Source organism: Aspergillus piperis, assembly GCF_003184755.1.
Source record: "Aspergillus piperis CBS 112811 unplaced genomic scaffold BO85scaffold_20, whole genome shotgun sequence".
In the NCBI taxonomy this organism is placed as follows: Eukaryota; Fungi; Ascomycota; class Eurotiomycetes; order Eurotiales; family Aspergillaceae; genus Aspergillus; species Aspergillus piperis.
In genome coordinates, this window is record NW_020291610.1 from 243,254 (window position 1) to 258,204 (window position 14,951).

General features: G+C 49.9%; 8 protein-coding genes across 8 annotated transcripts; 3 read left to right on the top strand and 5 right to left on the bottom strand.

Annotated features, from left to right (window-relative positions):
- Positions 1–326: 326 nt before the first annotated feature.
- On the bottom strand, positions 327–1,525 carry BO85DRAFT_522990 (plasma membrane protein Pth11-like protein; the record flags this gene model as incomplete). Its single annotated transcript, XM_025665307.1, has 4 exons — positions 327–1,106; positions 1,157–1,230; positions 1,278–1,314; positions 1,361–1,525. 4 exons carry the CDS (start codon positions 1,523–1,525, stop codon positions 327–329), a joined length of 1,056 nt encoding a protein of 351 aa, XP_025512060.1.
- A 1,116-nt stretch (positions 1,526–2,641) lies between these two features.
- BO85DRAFT_427908 (vitamin H transporter) lies at positions 2,642–4,725 on the bottom strand. The gene is made up of 7 exons (XM_025658180.1): positions 4,466–4,725; positions 4,234–4,400; positions 4,082–4,177; positions 3,921–4,021; positions 3,814–3,869; positions 3,555–3,767; positions 2,642–3,499 (listed from the first exon to the last, which is right to left on the bottom strand). The coding sequence occupies exons 1-7, from the start codon at positions 4,630–4,632 to the stop codon at positions 2,860–2,862; spliced, it is 1,440 nt and encodes a 479-aa protein (XP_025512061.1). The 5' UTR covers positions 4,633–4,725; the 3' UTR covers positions 2,642–2,859.
- A 1,425-nt stretch (positions 4,726–6,150) lies between these two features.
- On the top strand, positions 6,151–6,685 carry BO85DRAFT_462344 (VOC family protein; the record flags this gene model as incomplete). Its single annotated transcript, XM_025661841.1, has 3 exons — positions 6,151–6,293; positions 6,355–6,609; positions 6,667–6,685. 3 exons carry the CDS (start codon positions 6,151–6,153, stop codon positions 6,683–6,685), a joined length of 417 nt encoding a protein of 138 aa, XP_025512062.1.
- Positions 6,686–6,698: 13 nt separating this feature from the next.
- Positions 6,699–7,529, bottom strand: BO85DRAFT_452505 (uncharacterized protein). Its single transcript, XM_025660837.1, has 3 exons — positions 7,479–7,529; positions 7,297–7,371; positions 6,699–7,125 (listed from the first exon to the last, which is right to left on the bottom strand). Exons 1-3 carry the CDS (start codon positions 7,485–7,487, stop codon positions 6,973–6,975), a joined length of 237 nt encoding a protein of 78 aa, XP_025512063.1. The 5' UTR covers positions 7,488–7,529; the 3' UTR covers positions 6,699–6,972.
- A 1,042-nt stretch (positions 7,530–8,571) lies between these two features.
- On the top strand, positions 8,572–11,219 carry BO85DRAFT_139821 (uncharacterized protein). The gene is made up of 5 exons (XM_025654065.1): positions 8,572–8,838; positions 8,896–9,123; positions 9,178–9,361; positions 9,430–10,470; positions 10,522–11,219. Exons 1-5 carry the CDS (start codon positions 8,755–8,757, stop codon positions 11,127–11,129), a joined length of 2,145 nt encoding a protein of 714 aa, XP_025512064.1. The 5' UTR covers positions 8,572–8,754; the 3' UTR covers positions 11,130–11,219.
- Positions 11,220–11,342: 123 nt separating this feature from the next.
- On the bottom strand, positions 11,343–11,743 carry BO85DRAFT_491400 (uncharacterized protein; the record flags this gene model as incomplete). Its single annotated transcript, XM_025663715.1, has 2 exons — positions 11,343–11,613; positions 11,679–11,743. The coding sequence occupies 2 exons, from the start codon at positions 11,741–11,743 to the stop codon at positions 11,343–11,345; spliced, it is 336 nt and encodes a 111-aa protein (XP_025512065.1).
- A 958-nt stretch (positions 11,744–12,701) lies between these two features.
- BO85DRAFT_427918 (uncharacterized protein) lies at positions 12,702–13,610 on the top strand (the record flags this gene model as incomplete). Its single annotated transcript, XM_025658181.1, has 1 exon — positions 12,702–13,610. One exon carries the CDS (start codon positions 12,702–12,704, stop codon positions 13,608–13,610), a length of 909 nt encoding a protein of 302 aa, XP_025512066.1.
- Positions 13,611–13,616: 6 nt separating this feature from the next.
- On the bottom strand, positions 13,617–14,716 carry BO85DRAFT_139883 (uncharacterized protein). Its single transcript, XM_025654066.1, has 3 exons — positions 14,265–14,716; positions 13,985–14,216; positions 13,617–13,934 (listed from the first exon to the last, which is right to left on the bottom strand). Exons 1-3 carry the CDS (start codon positions 14,528–14,530, stop codon positions 13,695–13,697), a joined length of 738 nt encoding a protein of 245 aa, XP_025512067.1. The 5' UTR covers positions 14,531–14,716; the 3' UTR covers positions 13,617–13,694.
- Between the last annotated feature and the right edge of the window lie 235 nt (positions 14,717–14,951).

Sequence of the window (14,951 nt, forward strand, 5' to 3'; positions counted from 1 at the left end):
GAGTGTCCTGGCCTCTTGGCGCCGACCATCCACCCGTCAATATAAGCATCCAGGGCTAATGGGCGCTACGGTCGGCCGGGTGGCAGGCTAAGTCCCCGCTAACGGAGGGCCGGACAAGCTCCGGACAAGCTCCGGAGCAGAGAATGGACTGTGGCTGCAGCTGAACCGGTGCCAAGAGCAAGGGTCAGCTTTAGATGAAGCTAATAAGGGTGAAACCAATGGCCTGAGGGATGCCAAAGACGAATGCAATTATGTGCTTGTGTGGGTATAAGGGCTCGGACGTGTCAATACCAGCACTCCGGTTCATTGCCCGAGACCAGCAAGCCTCATGGATATGCCGCTTCACTGTGCATGGAAATGCCCGTCTTCACGATGATCTGGTTCTTCGCAATCGGCCCCTGGCTTCCGACGCTCTCTGAATCATCTTCATCTCCGCAAATATCCGCATCAACATTCCGCGTGCCATTCCCCGACCGGGACCCCAATCGACTCATCCGATAGCTCGGCCTCGTCCGACTCCGACTCTTTCTGGACCCATTTGACAATGAACCAAACAGACCAGGCAGGACCTTCTGAATGGGATGTTTCAGGAACGGCAAGCAAGCGCAGATGATTCCCGTACTAGCCTCGATGGCACTCCATAGCAACGCATCGAACGACCCCCAGGTTGGGTCCGTCGTTGTCGTGCTCTTCTCCATCGCCCACATGCGAATGATACTCGTCACACACACAAAAAGCCCCATACAGAACACCAACATGACTCCAATCTTTCTGATTCGATCAAGCTGTAGCTGCGCCAATACCGGCAGCGGCAGTAAACACACCCAAATATCCATTGCCGTATTGTAACCCGCCCAAGACCAACGGAAGGGAGCATTCTGGACGCATTTCTTGGGGATATGCTTGTACCAGCTGGCACGAACGGGGGTGCATTGGAATATGGTGGCTATAACGAAACCGAATGTGCTAGCGAGGACGAGACCGATGGTAATCCAGCAGATCGTGCGGAAGATGCGATTGGGGAAAACCCGGAGGTAGAAGGTGAGAAAGGAAAGTTTGTTAAGACATAGGACAAGTTTGTAGAAGATCTGGAAGAGCCAGAAGTACTAGCCGAAGATTAGCTGGGCGTGCTTGACTGGAAGAACATATCTCGCACCTTCAAGGCAAGGACAACGTTGCCGCCTGTTCTGACAATGTCGGCTTTGTGCCGTCCAAAGGCATAGTGGCAGGCTGGATACAGTTAGTATGAGTCGCAATCCGATTGTAGGAAACCATACCTAAATCACCCATAACAGTATTGACAATTTGCATGGCCTGGCTTTGGGTGAGTAAACGTCTAGTACTGGAGCTTAGGACCTACCATTGAAAACGCAATGATCCCATCGTCTACAGCAAACCTGCCTTGGACATAACCCTTCCATGTCAGGCGACAGACCACCAGGACGAATGCAATGCACGTCAAGACGGCGGTAACTTTGACAAATTCAGGGCCTTTATTTGGGACATCCAGCGGACTGACCGCCATGACGACGCTGCTGTGGCCTGAATAAGAGCAAGCAATACCTAATAAGAACAAGAAAAGGAATTATAAAACGAATGACAACCGGAAGCGAGCGTAGGTGGATGTTAGGAACTGAAAGCGCCAGCCTACGACACGGAGTCCATAGGGTTGCGAACGACAATCGACCGCATCAAAAAATGACTGCTATGTAGTTAACCAAGCATTGGGCTCAAAGGCTTAATAACAGCTTTTGCTTCAAATTATGCCAGTGGTACAGGGATCCTTAATTCCCGTGCCTAGCTCTTCCATCAGTCTGGGGGGTCCAACTCTATGCCCGGTATACAGCTCCGGGCGTTCTACTGTGACCACTGGAAAGGTCCGGGAAAGTTTCCCAAATACTACCGCCTTCATTTGTTCTGTGAGCGTCGAAATTCATAACCTGGAAGGATTTGTTCGTCTCGAGACAATCTTACCATCGATCCACCGTTCTACTCGGCCGGATATTCAGACTCTCTACGGTTCGCATGCTCATACAGACCCTTGCCTCTGGGATTTTCCGGTGGGTATGTATGTAATTTACGTACACCTAGTGAAGGTTGCGTAATAATTTAGGAAATAGTAATAAAACCACGGTGGGCCATATATGAGACCAGCTCATAGTGGCGTATCTTTAGGGCCGGAACGGCCCCGATACCAGGATCCACGAACGGAACAGTGGCCACTCGACGCTTTGAAATAAAGACACAATATATATCATGCCACGCTAGATCATGATCCCTGTCAAAATACTCCGTAGTGTACGACGAATGATTTATTCGCTCAAAGGATTCTTTGTTCTCGCTAAATTTGAGTGCTTAAGCACATGTAACCCTGCCGGTCGCGCGCTCAGGGTTTGAAACCGGAGAAATCGCCCGCCACATTAATTCGGTCCAGTGCTTCAGGTAGTACAGACTATGAGCGAGTTTCAGACGACCGATTGCATTTCCAGTGAGTATAACTTCTGATTTAAGAAGAGTGGCACCTTGAGAAGCAGTGGGAGGTGCGTGGCGATGGGTGCCCAATGCCGTGGATTGTCGTTCTAGGAACAACTGCCTCCTATTGATTTAGACTCCTCCTCTGTACTCCGGCGTGGAGGGAATTGAAAGAAACGTAATCACGCAGCATTAGCTTGTGCTGTATATTTCAAAGCTAGGGCCCAGGCTGCTGTGTGCTACGACAGCGTCGGCTACATGATGTTGAGGCGTAATCCTTATACATAGCCGTACAAAGTATTATTTTAGTGACCACGCCATGGTGGATCCAATCAATTGAGCTTGGCCCCGTCCCAGCCAGATCGTGGTAGCCCACACAGATTAAGCCTACAATTGAAACCGGAAATCCGGATGGGCATCCCCGAGGTCATCTGCCTCCGGCGCCATCTCCGATGTTTCCTCCTTGGCCGGTTGGCCGTCCCTGCGGCGATTCTCCGCTTGCAAAGCAAAAAAATACACCGTGCACGCCAGCCCGGCCACCACCGCAAAGGCCAACCCAACACCAAATCCTGTCGGATACTTTGGCGATTCACTGGTGATGAAAACATTGCCAGACACAAAGGCACCGCAGTTGCCGAATGCAGGAAGCAGACCCATTCCAACACTGCGCTTCACGCCTTTGCCAAGGTTGACGCATAACCACACCACAATCGTAGACATCATGATGAATGCTCCGGATGCCACAAAAAATATGCCCATATAGCGAACGCCGGCAGATTGCACATGTGAAAGCTCGACGCTCCAGCCGATAATGGTCAACACGGAGCCAATCATAGTGAATACATATCGGTGTCGTAAATGGTCACTCAGCCAGGCGCAGGATAGGGTTAGGACGAAGGCAACGGCATAGACAGGAATGGTGTGTTCCTGAGCGGAGCGGCTAGTCCACCCAAGATCCTTCAGGATGGTTGGCTGAAAGTTTACGAGAGAGCTGGCGCTCTCTTCGGCCCCAAGGTAGGCCAGCACGCTATCATGACGGTTCAGTTAGTCAATGGCGAGATAGGAGAACGCAGAATACCCACCATATCCATATCTTCCAGTCAGCAGCCATGCTGACCACCCGCTTGAACGAAATAGGGTCATCGCGAACACTTCCTCCGTCCGCCTTCAGGCGCGCAAGGAGCAATGTCTTCTCCTCGGCCGTCAGGAATGTAGCGTCTTCGGGGAACGGGACCACAACCCAGTAGCAGATGAGGCTGACACCCATGGTAATGATAGACTCGATCAAAAAGAGCCTAGATTGTAAGAAAGTGGACAAATGTTGTATCGGGGAAATCTTACCAACGCCATCCCTTATATCCGTCCAGATTCAATGGTGTTAAAAGACTCGAGAAGAGCTATGAGCGCGTCAGTGAGTGTCGCCGCAACTCTTAGAAACTAGTACTGACCCCGTTAAACGCTCCTGCGGCCATGTTTGCACTGAAAAAGATGGCGTATCGTCGAAGGAACTCATCACGTTTGTAGTAACTTCCGATCAAGTATGCGCAGCCTAATTGTGTCGGTATTAGCTAACGTCCTTTCACGCAGTCGAAATGTATCTGGCGCTAACCTGGGACAAACCCAGCCTCACACATTCCCATAAAAAAGCGACAAGCGATAAGTCCGCTCGCGGTCTTGACGAGACCCTGGCCCATCACGAAAAGACCTACCATAGACGCCGCATTAGCAGACACAATTATCAGTAACCGCCAGCCATCTTACCCCATGTGAACATATACAGCACCAGCATCTTCGGCCCGAACTTTTTGACCAGCAGATTTGCCGGCATGCCAAAAATAACGTACGCGACGGTAAACATTGTGACAGCCAGATTATAGTCATTTCCGACCAGGTGCAATTCCTTGCTCATGCCTGCAATTTTCGCATTGCTAAAGACGTTTTATCGTTAGCACTTTTGGGATTGAACACTGGTTGCGCAGGTAGAGATTCTCACCCGATATTCGATCGGTCCATAAAGGACACCAAGAAAAGAAACCATAAAGCGGGGATGACTCTCCAGTCCAGCTTGCGCAGGAGCTTCTTCTCCAAAGCCGGGTCGATGTTGTCGCCAGTCGAGGCTTCCACCACCCGTGGTTCAATCTCAGTCTTCTCCATCTCCATGATTCTTCTATCAGTCCTTGTGTAATCGGAGGGGAAGGATGCAAAGGAAGAGTCTCGGCCTCCACACTGCGGGACACCCCTGTTTTTGTAAAGGATGCAGCAGGGATAAGTTTCGGAAAATCCGAGCGGCAAAGGAAGAAAAGGAAATTAATCTTTCGGCAAAACTGCGACAAATCCAGTCCTGATGAAAATGTATCCCTGGCTGGGGGTTAGGGTAAAGATTGGCCCATTGGTCGATACAGCTAACGGGCTGATATGGTACGGTATCGTTGTTGTTCAGCTGGTAAAAGTGGCTCCGCTTAGCGCGCCCCACGCCAATATACTAAGTGCAACATGGCCGTCTTGCATGAGCGGAACAAACCCTGGTTTAGTCTGGTCATTAACATCTTCCCAGAGGAACAGGGGACGGCCAGCTAGATTGTAAATTCGAGTACTCGAGTCAAGTCAAGTAGTATGTGACTATCTTAATTAGGAAGGTGTCGGAGCCTTTCCCACCACGCATCTACCAATGACTGTCGTGCTTCTTGCAGAACGGCATGGACGCCTTAATGCAACTACTGCAAGAGTGCTATGGACAGTTGGCAAGACGGGTGGCCTAACTGCAGAATATGTGCACAGCAATGTGCATAAAGGCCACGGTGAACTATTTCATCATGCAAGGATTTTGGTACCATTTCGGAGGCCCATCCCCATAATAGACTGTATATCTACTCAATCTTGGTAAGTAACAAGCAACATCACAACTTTGGGTGTTATCCCCACGTGCTGCAGGGAATATTAGTTATTACCCACATGTTGCACTTTATAGCAGCTCTGTACGGAGTAGAGTGAGCACTATACATGCACGCCTAACACGTGGTGCAAAGTACTCACTGACGGAAGTGGGTACCGCTCTATGCAACCGACATCAAGAGTCGCACTAAATAGCTCTTAAGGATGCCCTACACCTTTTTAACGATTAATTCACCTTTCCTTCCCCTTTCTTCATCAATAGCCCTGGTGGTGCATTTTACGGTATTCTCGATTGCGAAAAAGCAAGTGCAGCAGTATGGGAAAATGCAGAGCAATACAAACACGACACACCAGTCAAATAGAATGATTCATAGCAAAATATTTATGCCTAACCCTATTTTATGAGGCATTACATGCATACGGTCATAATGATGTCGGCTCGTGTCAAGATACGCTGCCAAACGAAACTCGACATGATGCATTAGAAGTCGCTGTGTGACTGCATCTTCTGCGACCCATGCCAGACCCAGTTGACACGCCAAGCAGTCCAATATACATGACAAGTTCTCATCATACACTTCGAAGAGCTGGATCCATACGAGCCGAGGCACCACATCTATACCATGATGTTGCCTTCGGCGCCTAAAATAACTCGCCGAGCCTTATGCTCGGCGAAAACTGCGACAGCCCGCGCAGCAGTCACTACTCATCTGGCGCGTCCAGTCATCCCAGATGTATCATATCTCCAAGTTCCCTCGAAACGAAAATTGTACCATCTACAACACTATGGCCGCCAAGTTTGCTATCAAGTCTTTAGACCACCTGGTCTTGACAGTCCGGTCCATCCCCGCCTCCGTCGCATTCTATACAAGCCACCTGGGGATGGAACATGAAGTCTTCTCTTCACCTAGTAGTCCAGACATTCAACGGTAAACCATAAATCCCTGGTCTTTCCTTTCTTCAGTCACCCTGATAAACCTCATTATTCAGACATGCCCTTCTCTTCGGTTCCCAGAAAATCAACCTGCACGAGAGTGGGAAGGAATTCGAGCCCAAGGCCCAGAATGTCATGCCAGGAAGCGCAGACCTCTGCTTTCTGACGGACACCAAAGTGGATAATGTTCTCAGAGCACTTGAGGAAGCTAAGATTGACGTCCTCGAAGGTAACAAAGTCGTGGAACGCACAGGTGCGGTGGGGAAGATCCGGAGTGTTTATGTGCGTGATCCGGATGGCAACTTGATTGAGTATGTATTCAATCTCTATATCATGACTCCGCTAAACTTGACTACTAATGATGGTAGAATATCAAACTACTGTTAAGATGGAGAGCGAGCTGATATTCTAGAGGTTCATGGCTGCTGATAGCGGGGGGTTTATACACATGCATATGCTTAGTCATGTAATGTATAGCCCGCTATTGTGCATACATATGAAATTGTTGACAATTTCCCTTTCTTTGTTCCTTTTCGATGGAGTCTTCACATCAATTTCTTACTGTAACTAGCGGGATGATGAACATCGCTCAAAATGCCACTTTAATAGGCTAAGTCAGATACACACATGGCTTCGTAACAATTTTTCAGTCCGTTCAATCTCAGTCTCTCCCATCATTTCTTAGGCGCCTCCACAAAGCCGGGGAAGCAGTCCTGCAGGGTCTTGTTGTGCTTGTTGGCAGCATGCTCAGTCAAGGCCGGAGCACGAGTAGTCTTGAGGAAAGTCGACCTGCAAGTCATGCAGATGATATCCTTTGCAGCTTCGTTCTGTAATCCCTGCGTAAGCATGATCGTCGGGAGATTTCCCCTTTCACTTCCACACCTATACATTTCTCTCTCTCTCTCTCTACACAGATCGTGACACCACCCTACAAAAGCTACCCCCTTCTTCTTCAAGATTTAAACAATCAATAAAAACAACAAATAGAGAATACATACGGTCTTCAACTGCGACTTGCCGCCAGCTTTGGTGTCCTTGGCGTTGCGCTCGCGCTTGGAGGCGGCTTTGGCTCCCTGTGGATGATTTTCATGTTAAGTCTGATAAGGCGCAATCAAGTCGCTGGTCGCTTCACTCTAGGAGGAAGGACTTCGCGTAGAGTCAGTAACAGCGAGAGGCTTACGTTTCCCATGATGAATGTGGTGGTTAGTAAATAGGAGTAGCGTAAGATAGAGATCGGTGTTATGATGTGGGGGAAGATTGTCAAGGAGGGGAAATCTTCAGATTTATATCGGCGTCCCTTTTTTTTGCCTCTTTTTTTTTTTTCTTAGGGGAGGCCGCTTTGACACGCTAAGCCCGCCCGGGTCTGGACCGTGACTGGTCTGTTTGCCGTTCCCTGATTGGTTAGTTCCTGGCACGTGTTTTGTTGGGTTTGCAGTTGCTGCCTCAGGCTGTCAATCACGCGCCCTGGGTTGCGACCAGCCCTCCCATGGCTTTGCACATATCAGGACGGATTTCAATTGGCATTCTAATTCAATCCTAATTATAAGTAGTGAGTGGTCGGTTTACGCATAACCCTTCTATCGTCATCTGCGGTCTTGAACTATCTCATGCAGAAAACCCCTGAATGTCATAGATACTACTAAAGGTATTTATATATCAATTTATATATCGCTGGAGACCCCGGAATGATACTCGCAACTACCATCCCGAATTGATAGGTATTACTACTAGCAGTTCTCAAGACAATCGGCGATCTGGTTTCGTTAAGATCGAAGATTCCCCATCATTTCTCGCTGATGTGATAATGGAGAACCCCCATCTGTCAAGTGATCACTTGCTGCACGTGGATGCCGCCGCTATTCCTTCCCGTCTTCCGTTTCTTATCACCCCATGCAATCCTTTTTCCGCGTCATCTGTCTCTTCACATGGATGTGTCACTGACCGAGGGATTTACGATATATCATTGCTCAAACCACGGGAATTCAAGTGTGCTGATAGGTGTCGCTGCAGCGATCTGCTGGTTCTCATGCGACTGAAGCAGCGAAAGCGCTTCCAATTTCATGCACAAGGAGGTACCACGGTTCATTGAGCATATCTAGCGACAATTTGACAGTCTCATCAATCCCCCCTGCGCTCATTGGAGTTCACAAAGATAGCGAACTCTTATTGATTCGTTCGAGTCTAATATCTCACGCAAGCTCACTTGGCGAATATAGCGCCATTTTAGTCACGATAAACCTCAATGCACCAGCCAATCTGCGGTGCGGAGACCAGCGGCGCCCGGGCCATCTCCGCATTCCGAACCGTTACCTATCCATGATAACCCTCCATCAGCAGAGAGATAAATACCGCACGCTGAGGCTGACAGGAGGGGAAATTGGGCTAAGGTTAGTCTTCCTCACCCATGCCTACAGCTGTCGTTCGAACATCCCAACGTACCCCTTGGTACCGTCACCATGTTGCCATCAACAGACGATATCGCCAAATTCATCTCCATCGCCCCAGAAGCCACTGAAGGGAAGGCTCTTTCCTTCTTGCAGGTATGCGACACAAGCAGCCAAGCGAAGTGACCATGGAACTGACTCTGCACTTCAAAGGAAGCGAGCTCTTTCGATGAGGCCCTTGATCGGTTTTACGAGAACCCGGATAGATACTCAAATGTCGCAGCTGCTAGCAGGTCCGACTCGAGGCTCCAAAGCGATCATGCTGATATTGCCGCATTACCCCCATCATATGAATCGCACATTAGCTCCGTGAACGGAGCAGAACGTGTTCCCCACAAAAATGTTGTCACCGAAGCCGGGGATGTTCGAGCTCGGGATGAGGTACGCCTCGACGTCAGCACATGTGCGACCCATCTAACATCATCGGCTATTTAGCAAGAAATGCAGAACATGCTTTTGGACATCCAAATAAAGTGTCAGATCTACAATACCGACATTGAGCCGGAACACGAGGCCAGTGAGTTCATGGCCTGTACGTGCGAAATTCATCAGTACAGGCGGAGGAAAGTTGCACGCCTCGATGTGCAGGAGATGTGGTCCAAAGCAGTGATGTATCCTGGTTTGTACTGTCACCCTTGGGCTCAGAGATACCACAAAGACTAATGTTCTGGTTATGGCGGAGAATAGGAGAGAAGGCTTATCACGATTGTTACCAGTCGTCTGTTTTCTCTAATAATCCGTATATCCGGATCCCCTCTGCGTATGGTATTGCGTACACAACTTTACAACGTCCGGATGCAACACGATACACCAACTCCGTTCGGCAGACCATTGCCCTGAATGTGGCACTGAACAACAAGTCACAGGCCACAATCGATGCTATGGAGCCACAATGCGATATCTGGGCATTAGATGAACCGGACAACGCCTCGGCTACCTCAAGCCCCGTAGAAAACAAAAGTGCTCCCGCCCCAAGCAGCATAGGGCCATTGAAATCGTCCAAGTTATCGAACTTTAGGCGGGCTCTGTCCATCTCGTCATTGAATAAATCAAGCTCCAAAACAGAAGAAATGTTTACTCGCGCCCGAAAGCTCCGACGGGAAATTCTGGAGGAGGAAAATGGTCGTTGGCCAGACTTAGAGTGGCGAAGAATCGTAGCCGCCTACCAAGAAAAGGTTGGCATGAAGCAGAAAATCGCCGAGTTACGAGCCAAACGCCCGATTCAGTATTTGCATATGCTTCGAGCAGGATACTTTGAGCCCATCCCAATAGCTTGGGCAACTCGTGCTTCAAACCCCTTGAAATTTCGCATCGACGGACTTTCTGGGTGGAGAGGTATTACTCCGGCTTGGAGAGGGTACGAAAATACGGCCGAGGAGCGGCTCTATTGGGTCCTGAACCATCGAGAGGGAAACACGGGACCTCGCATGAAGCCAGACATGATATCCGCTCTGGAGATGGCTCGTGCGAGAATGGCCACAGCCGTTGAGCCACCCCCGGCTTACTACTCCATGGATGATACCTTCCGCCTTCAGCGTTTGCCAGAGAGTTACTCCCTGCAGGTGATGCCGCCTCCATTCACACCATTCGACCTCCCCGAAACAGCTACTGACAATACGATGATCTTACTGGACGTGTCTGGATCAATGGACTTTGACCCTCTTCGACCACTTTACACTCAATACCTAGTCACCGGGTTCGCCCGTTCTAACCAACCTAAGAACAAGGGTACGTGGGTCCCTCTCTTCAGTAATCACACTATCTGACTTAGTATCATAGATGTTGCCAAAGCAATCATCCGCCGATTCACGGATGCAATGTCCATCCATGACCAGAACCTTCATGGCTACCAGCTGGTTACCTTTGCTAACAAGGCCGATTATATCGGGTTTATCAACCACTCGAACTTCGACGATATGTGGAGAAATGTCAAGTTAGGGGGAGGAACACGCGTCATGACCGGATGGCAGAAAATCAAGGATCTGCATTTCCAGAGACATTCAGAATCCGCTATCTACCACCCTGTCTATGGCTGGCAAGCAGGCCCGCGAACACCAATGCTGAGATTGCTACTGTTACTTGATGGCGAAGCAACCGACATGGATGAGTTTGAACTTGATCTGCTGGGTCTCTCTTGGGTCCACGTCACCATCTTTCTGATTGGAGTGGACGGGTGTCCGCACCACCACCGGCACGCTAACGAGCTGCAAAGGATCAGCGAAGTGAATCCACATGTCTCATTTGTGGACGCACAGGGCAATGCGCCGGAGCGTTATGTCACGCATGAACTACTAAAGCGGCACCTGGGGTATGATGTGCCGATGGCGGAGTTTGAGCGACTGGAGCACTGGCCAGCAAGTGCAGAGCCACCAATGTACCAAGAGTAACTCGACATCGATTTTCACTGGGAGAAAGTGATGGTGCAACATATGTTTAACGAAAACGCTCTCTATATCTAATTACATGCAATCATGGTCTATAATGCGTGAATACAGGGGAATCCAAACAACATATCGCTCAATAGAACCATGCCCGTAACCCGCTCCACCAAAAGGTAAACACAAAAGCCCCCAAACCAAACTCCACTCTGAAGCTTCTTTCTAGCGCCACTCAGGATGCTGATATTGCGGCCCGGGGTTGGCATAGTTGGGTCCATTGTTCATGTACTGGGGTCCACCCTGAGGAGGGTACATCTGGGTGTTGTTGTTGTATCCGTACTCGTGGTGGGGGACTTGTTGGAGGGGAGCTTGTTGGTGGGGAGGAAATTGTTGAGGGTGGGGAGGTTGCTGATGGTGATGGCAGCAGGAGCATTGACGGTTCTGGCTTTGGTTCTGGTTGGATTGCTTTTTGTCTTGGAATTCATTGGCAGCCCTAGGGGTGGAGTATTAGTATAAAGATCTGACGACCCGCAATGATGCATGAGTACGATTACATACTTGGATCCGGCCTTGAGGAGGCCGTAAGCACCAGCGAGTTGGATACCAGTTTTAATGAGACCCATGTTGATAATGTATTGACTGATTGGTAGGAAAGAGGAGTAAGGGATTGCGATGAAGGTGATGAACACTTGAGAGTCAGAAAGATACTGTTGAATGCAATAGAAGGCTTGATGTTATCGTTTTATGATGAAGAAACCTATCGACTTGGGAAAACCATCCACTCTTTATCTCCCAAACACTCGACGATCTCTACCCGAAGCGGCAATACCAACACTAACCCTACAAGTTGAAGGATCCGAATCCGCCCCCAAACTGCGGCTCATTAGTGGAAACAGAGTGGACACTTCACAGCCTGACACAGCCCAGTTCACTAATGATAAGCTAAGATAAGTCAAGCTTTGATATCCCCTTGGTCCCTATTCCTGCAAACACCTTTCCTAGCTACATACCCGAATCCGAAATTGTCGCTGCACAGCACATCTGCACCTGTACTGCACCTTTAACCGAGTCAGTCAAACTACTAGTCATGCCCCCACGACTCAACCACCGCAAATCCACCCGCGGATGTCGGCGGTGCAAAGCTAGAAAAGTCAAGGTAATTGATCAATTCCCCTTTCTCACCCCACCAAAAGGATCTATCTCCCATAACGACTCGGGACCTAACCGAAGCACTGCGTTAATGTGGACCCTCTTGCAAAAAACAAACAGTGCAGCGAAACTCGTCCCAAATGCCAGCACTGCAATCGTCACAACCTCCCCTGCGAATATGCGCCTCTCGAACCGCGCATGTACACTTACCGAGAGAATATTTCCAGTAATAGAAGCACAAGCACAGCCAGCACTACTACCACCACCACCGCAGCCCTCATATCCTCACCCACTTCTACATCCACAACCCTATCCATCCCCACCCCCACCCCCTCACCATACACCTCCAACCTGCAAGCCCCCCACCTTACCCCCCTTAACACCACCTCCCTCCGCCTGCTCCACCTCTACATCACCTCCACCTCACACACAATGGGCACCGCACAGATCCCCTCCGTGCGCGAGATGTGGGAACTCTCCGTCCCCGAAATGGCCTTTGAGTACCAGCCCCTTCTGTCCACTTTGCTGGCTGTGGCTGCGGCGCATCGCGCACGGCTTGTGCCCCATGAAACAGAGGAGTTGCGACGTGTTCAGGGCGGGTTTATTGCTCAGGCAATTGGGGGACATAGGGCTGAGACGGCGAAGTTGGCGGTGTCTTCCCCGGGGATGGGTGTTACGGAGACATTGTGTATGAATGCGATTCTAATCTCGTTGTATACGCTTGCGTGCAGGATTGATGGTAGCGCAGGAGGAGGGGGTGAGTATGAGCCGCCGAACCTGTGGTTGAATATGGCCCGCGGGGTGAGGACGGTCGTGTCGATGGTGTATTATCAGCTTGTGGAAGAGAGGGCACGAATTGCGCCGTTGTTAGTTGCCAGGCCGGTTGTGCATCGGGGGGATGTGGAGGTGCAGGATGGGGGGCCTAAGGGGAGTAGTGGGGAGTTGAGGTTCTTGGTAGATATGTTGCTTGGTAATGAGGAGGAAGAGGAGGTGATGGGGGTGTATGTGCAGTGTGTTGGGTATTTGGAGGGGTTGTTGATGGCGGTTAGGATGGGGGAGTCTGGGTATGATATTCGGAAGAGGTTCTCGTCGTTTCCCAGTATGGTTCCAGGGGAGTTTTTGGGGCTGGTGAGTGAGCGGAGGCCTAGGGCGTTGGTTATTCTGGCGTATCTGTTTGCGTTGGTTAAGGGTGCCGAGGGGGTGTGGTGGTTGAGGGGTATTTCGGAGATGGAGGTTCGTGGGATTGAGTCTATTCTGCCAGAGGTGTGGAGGGGGATTATGGAGTGGCCGGTCGGGGTGGTTATGGGGGTGGTGGATGTTAATGATAAGGTAGTGTTATGATTACGATTATAATGGAATGATGAGAATTATATTCAGGTAGTCTATATATATACATCAAGGATCGTAAACCAGTCGTCAGAGTGTTCAGACGGGCACGGCCTGGTTCTTCGGCTGGATGTATTCGACACGACTGCGTGCCAGGTTGCGAGTGACGATACCGACTCCCACGTAGATGAGCATGATGAGGTACTCCGGGATGGTACCGAAGATGACGCGCACGGCCAGACTGCCACCTTCAAGATTGGAGCTGGTGAATGCGGTTACGATGGCATAGACGATGCGAACACCAATCAAGGGCATGGCGACAGTGATAGCAGAGAGAAGCTTTGACTGTTAGTGACTTGATCTTAATACAAGAATAGAGAGATACAAACCTGTCTCTCCTCTCCCAGTCGACGGCTGTGGGCATTAGCCCCATATGAGAACCAAATCAGAACAGCCACCAAGGTCCATCCCGTCGCAAAGACAACCATCCCCACACGAAGAACTGTCTCGTTTCCACTGCTAGCAGCAGCAAGACCAATTCCACCTGCGACAACCATGTGTGTGATGAGGAATCCCCAGAGGTTCAGGAAAGGAGGGAGAAAGCGGTGGATGAAGTGGTTTCTGTGAGGTGGTTAGTTGCGAAGTAAAATTCCCGAGCGGGATACATACGCTTCATGGAGCAGGCCCATGGCAGCCATAAGAAGGGGGGATAGACCAATGCCGTTGAGGATCGCAGCCGTTGTGTTGACTTTGTCGTGGTGAATAGCGTTGAGGGACATTGCACTTCCGGCTATACGCAGACCACACATGGCGAGAACGTAAGCCCAGCCGACGAGGCCATGTTTGCCATGCACAACAAGGCAGTATATTGCTGGGAGAGAGAAGAGAGCATAGAAGGCCAAGTTGGCTGCATCCAAGTGTTCAGTTGCGGACATTGTGTATGATGTAGCGTCAGAGTAAATAGCGGATAGAGCAATGGAGTATATGGTTGATAAACTGTTGCAATAGAGATGGATATAGAACTGGTACCGTATTGCTCAAGCAAAGAACCCTACCATTCTTTATAACTACAATATTCCTACTAGGATATCTCATGTGACATCGCCCTATGTCAATTAAGCAGCGAAACCGAAACCGAGGAGGCGCGGCACGACAGCCACGTTCTAGTGGCTCCAGTGATCATCGCTGCTGGGGCCAAAACGATATCCACCACACATATCGCTTAGATCACTACGTAGTCGGTCGACGGCGTCCTGGAGAATGAGAAATATCTTCTTTTCGTTGTCGCTGGGTTGGGTAGCTGGCTGATCAACAAGTGATGGGCAGGCTGAGCAGTCTTTCACTGCTAGACCAGTT

What these genes read in the sequence shown, in the direction of transcription:
- BO85DRAFT_427908 (XM_025658180.1), bottom strand. Translation starts at nt 4,632, where the DNA reads ATGGAGATGGAGAAGACTGAGATTGAACCACGGGTGGTGGAAGCCTCG. An exon ending in ATGGACCGATCGAATATCGG is followed by an intron (nt 4,401 to 4,465) that starts GTGAGAATCTCT and finishes AAACGTCTTTAG; the next exon opens with CAATGCGAAAATTGCAGGCA. An exon ending in GGATATAAGGGATGGCGTTG is followed by an intron (nt 3,768 to 3,813) that starts GTAAGATTTCCC and finishes CTTACAATCTAG; the next exon opens with GCTCTTTTTGATCGAGTCTA.
- BO85DRAFT_452505 (XM_025660837.1), bottom strand. An exon ending in GCAAGTCGCAGTTGAAGACC is followed by an intron (nt 7,126 to 7,296) that starts GTATGTATTCTC and finishes CAGGGATTACAG; the next exon opens with AACGAAGCTGCAAAGGATAT.
- BO85DRAFT_139821 (XM_025654065.1), top strand. Translation starts at nt 8,755, where the DNA reads ATGTTGCCATCAACAGACGATATCGCCAAATTCATCTCCATCGCCCCA. An exon ending in AGGCTCTTTCCTTCTTGCAG is followed by an intron (nt 8,839 to 8,895) that starts GTATGCGACACA and finishes TGCACTTCAAAG; the next exon opens with GAAGCGAGCTCTTTCGATGA. An exon ending in CAAAGCAGTGATGTATCCTG is followed by an intron (nt 9,362 to 9,429) that starts GTTTGTACTGTC and finishes GGCGGAGAATAG; the next exon opens with GAGAGAAGGCTTATCACGAT.
- BO85DRAFT_139883 (XM_025654066.1), bottom strand. Translation starts at nt 14,530, where the DNA reads ATGTCCGCAACTGAACACTTGGATGCAGCCAACTTGGCCTTCTATGCT. An exon ending in ATGGGCCTGCTCCATGAAGC is followed by an intron (nt 14,217 to 14,264) that starts GTATGTATCCCG and finishes ACCACCTCACAG; the next exon opens with AAACCACTTCATCCACCGCT. An exon ending in GACTGGGAGAGGAGAGACAG is followed by an intron (nt 13,935 to 13,984) that starts GTTTGTATCTCT and finishes TAACAGTCAAAG; the next exon opens with CTTCTCTCTGCTATCACTGT.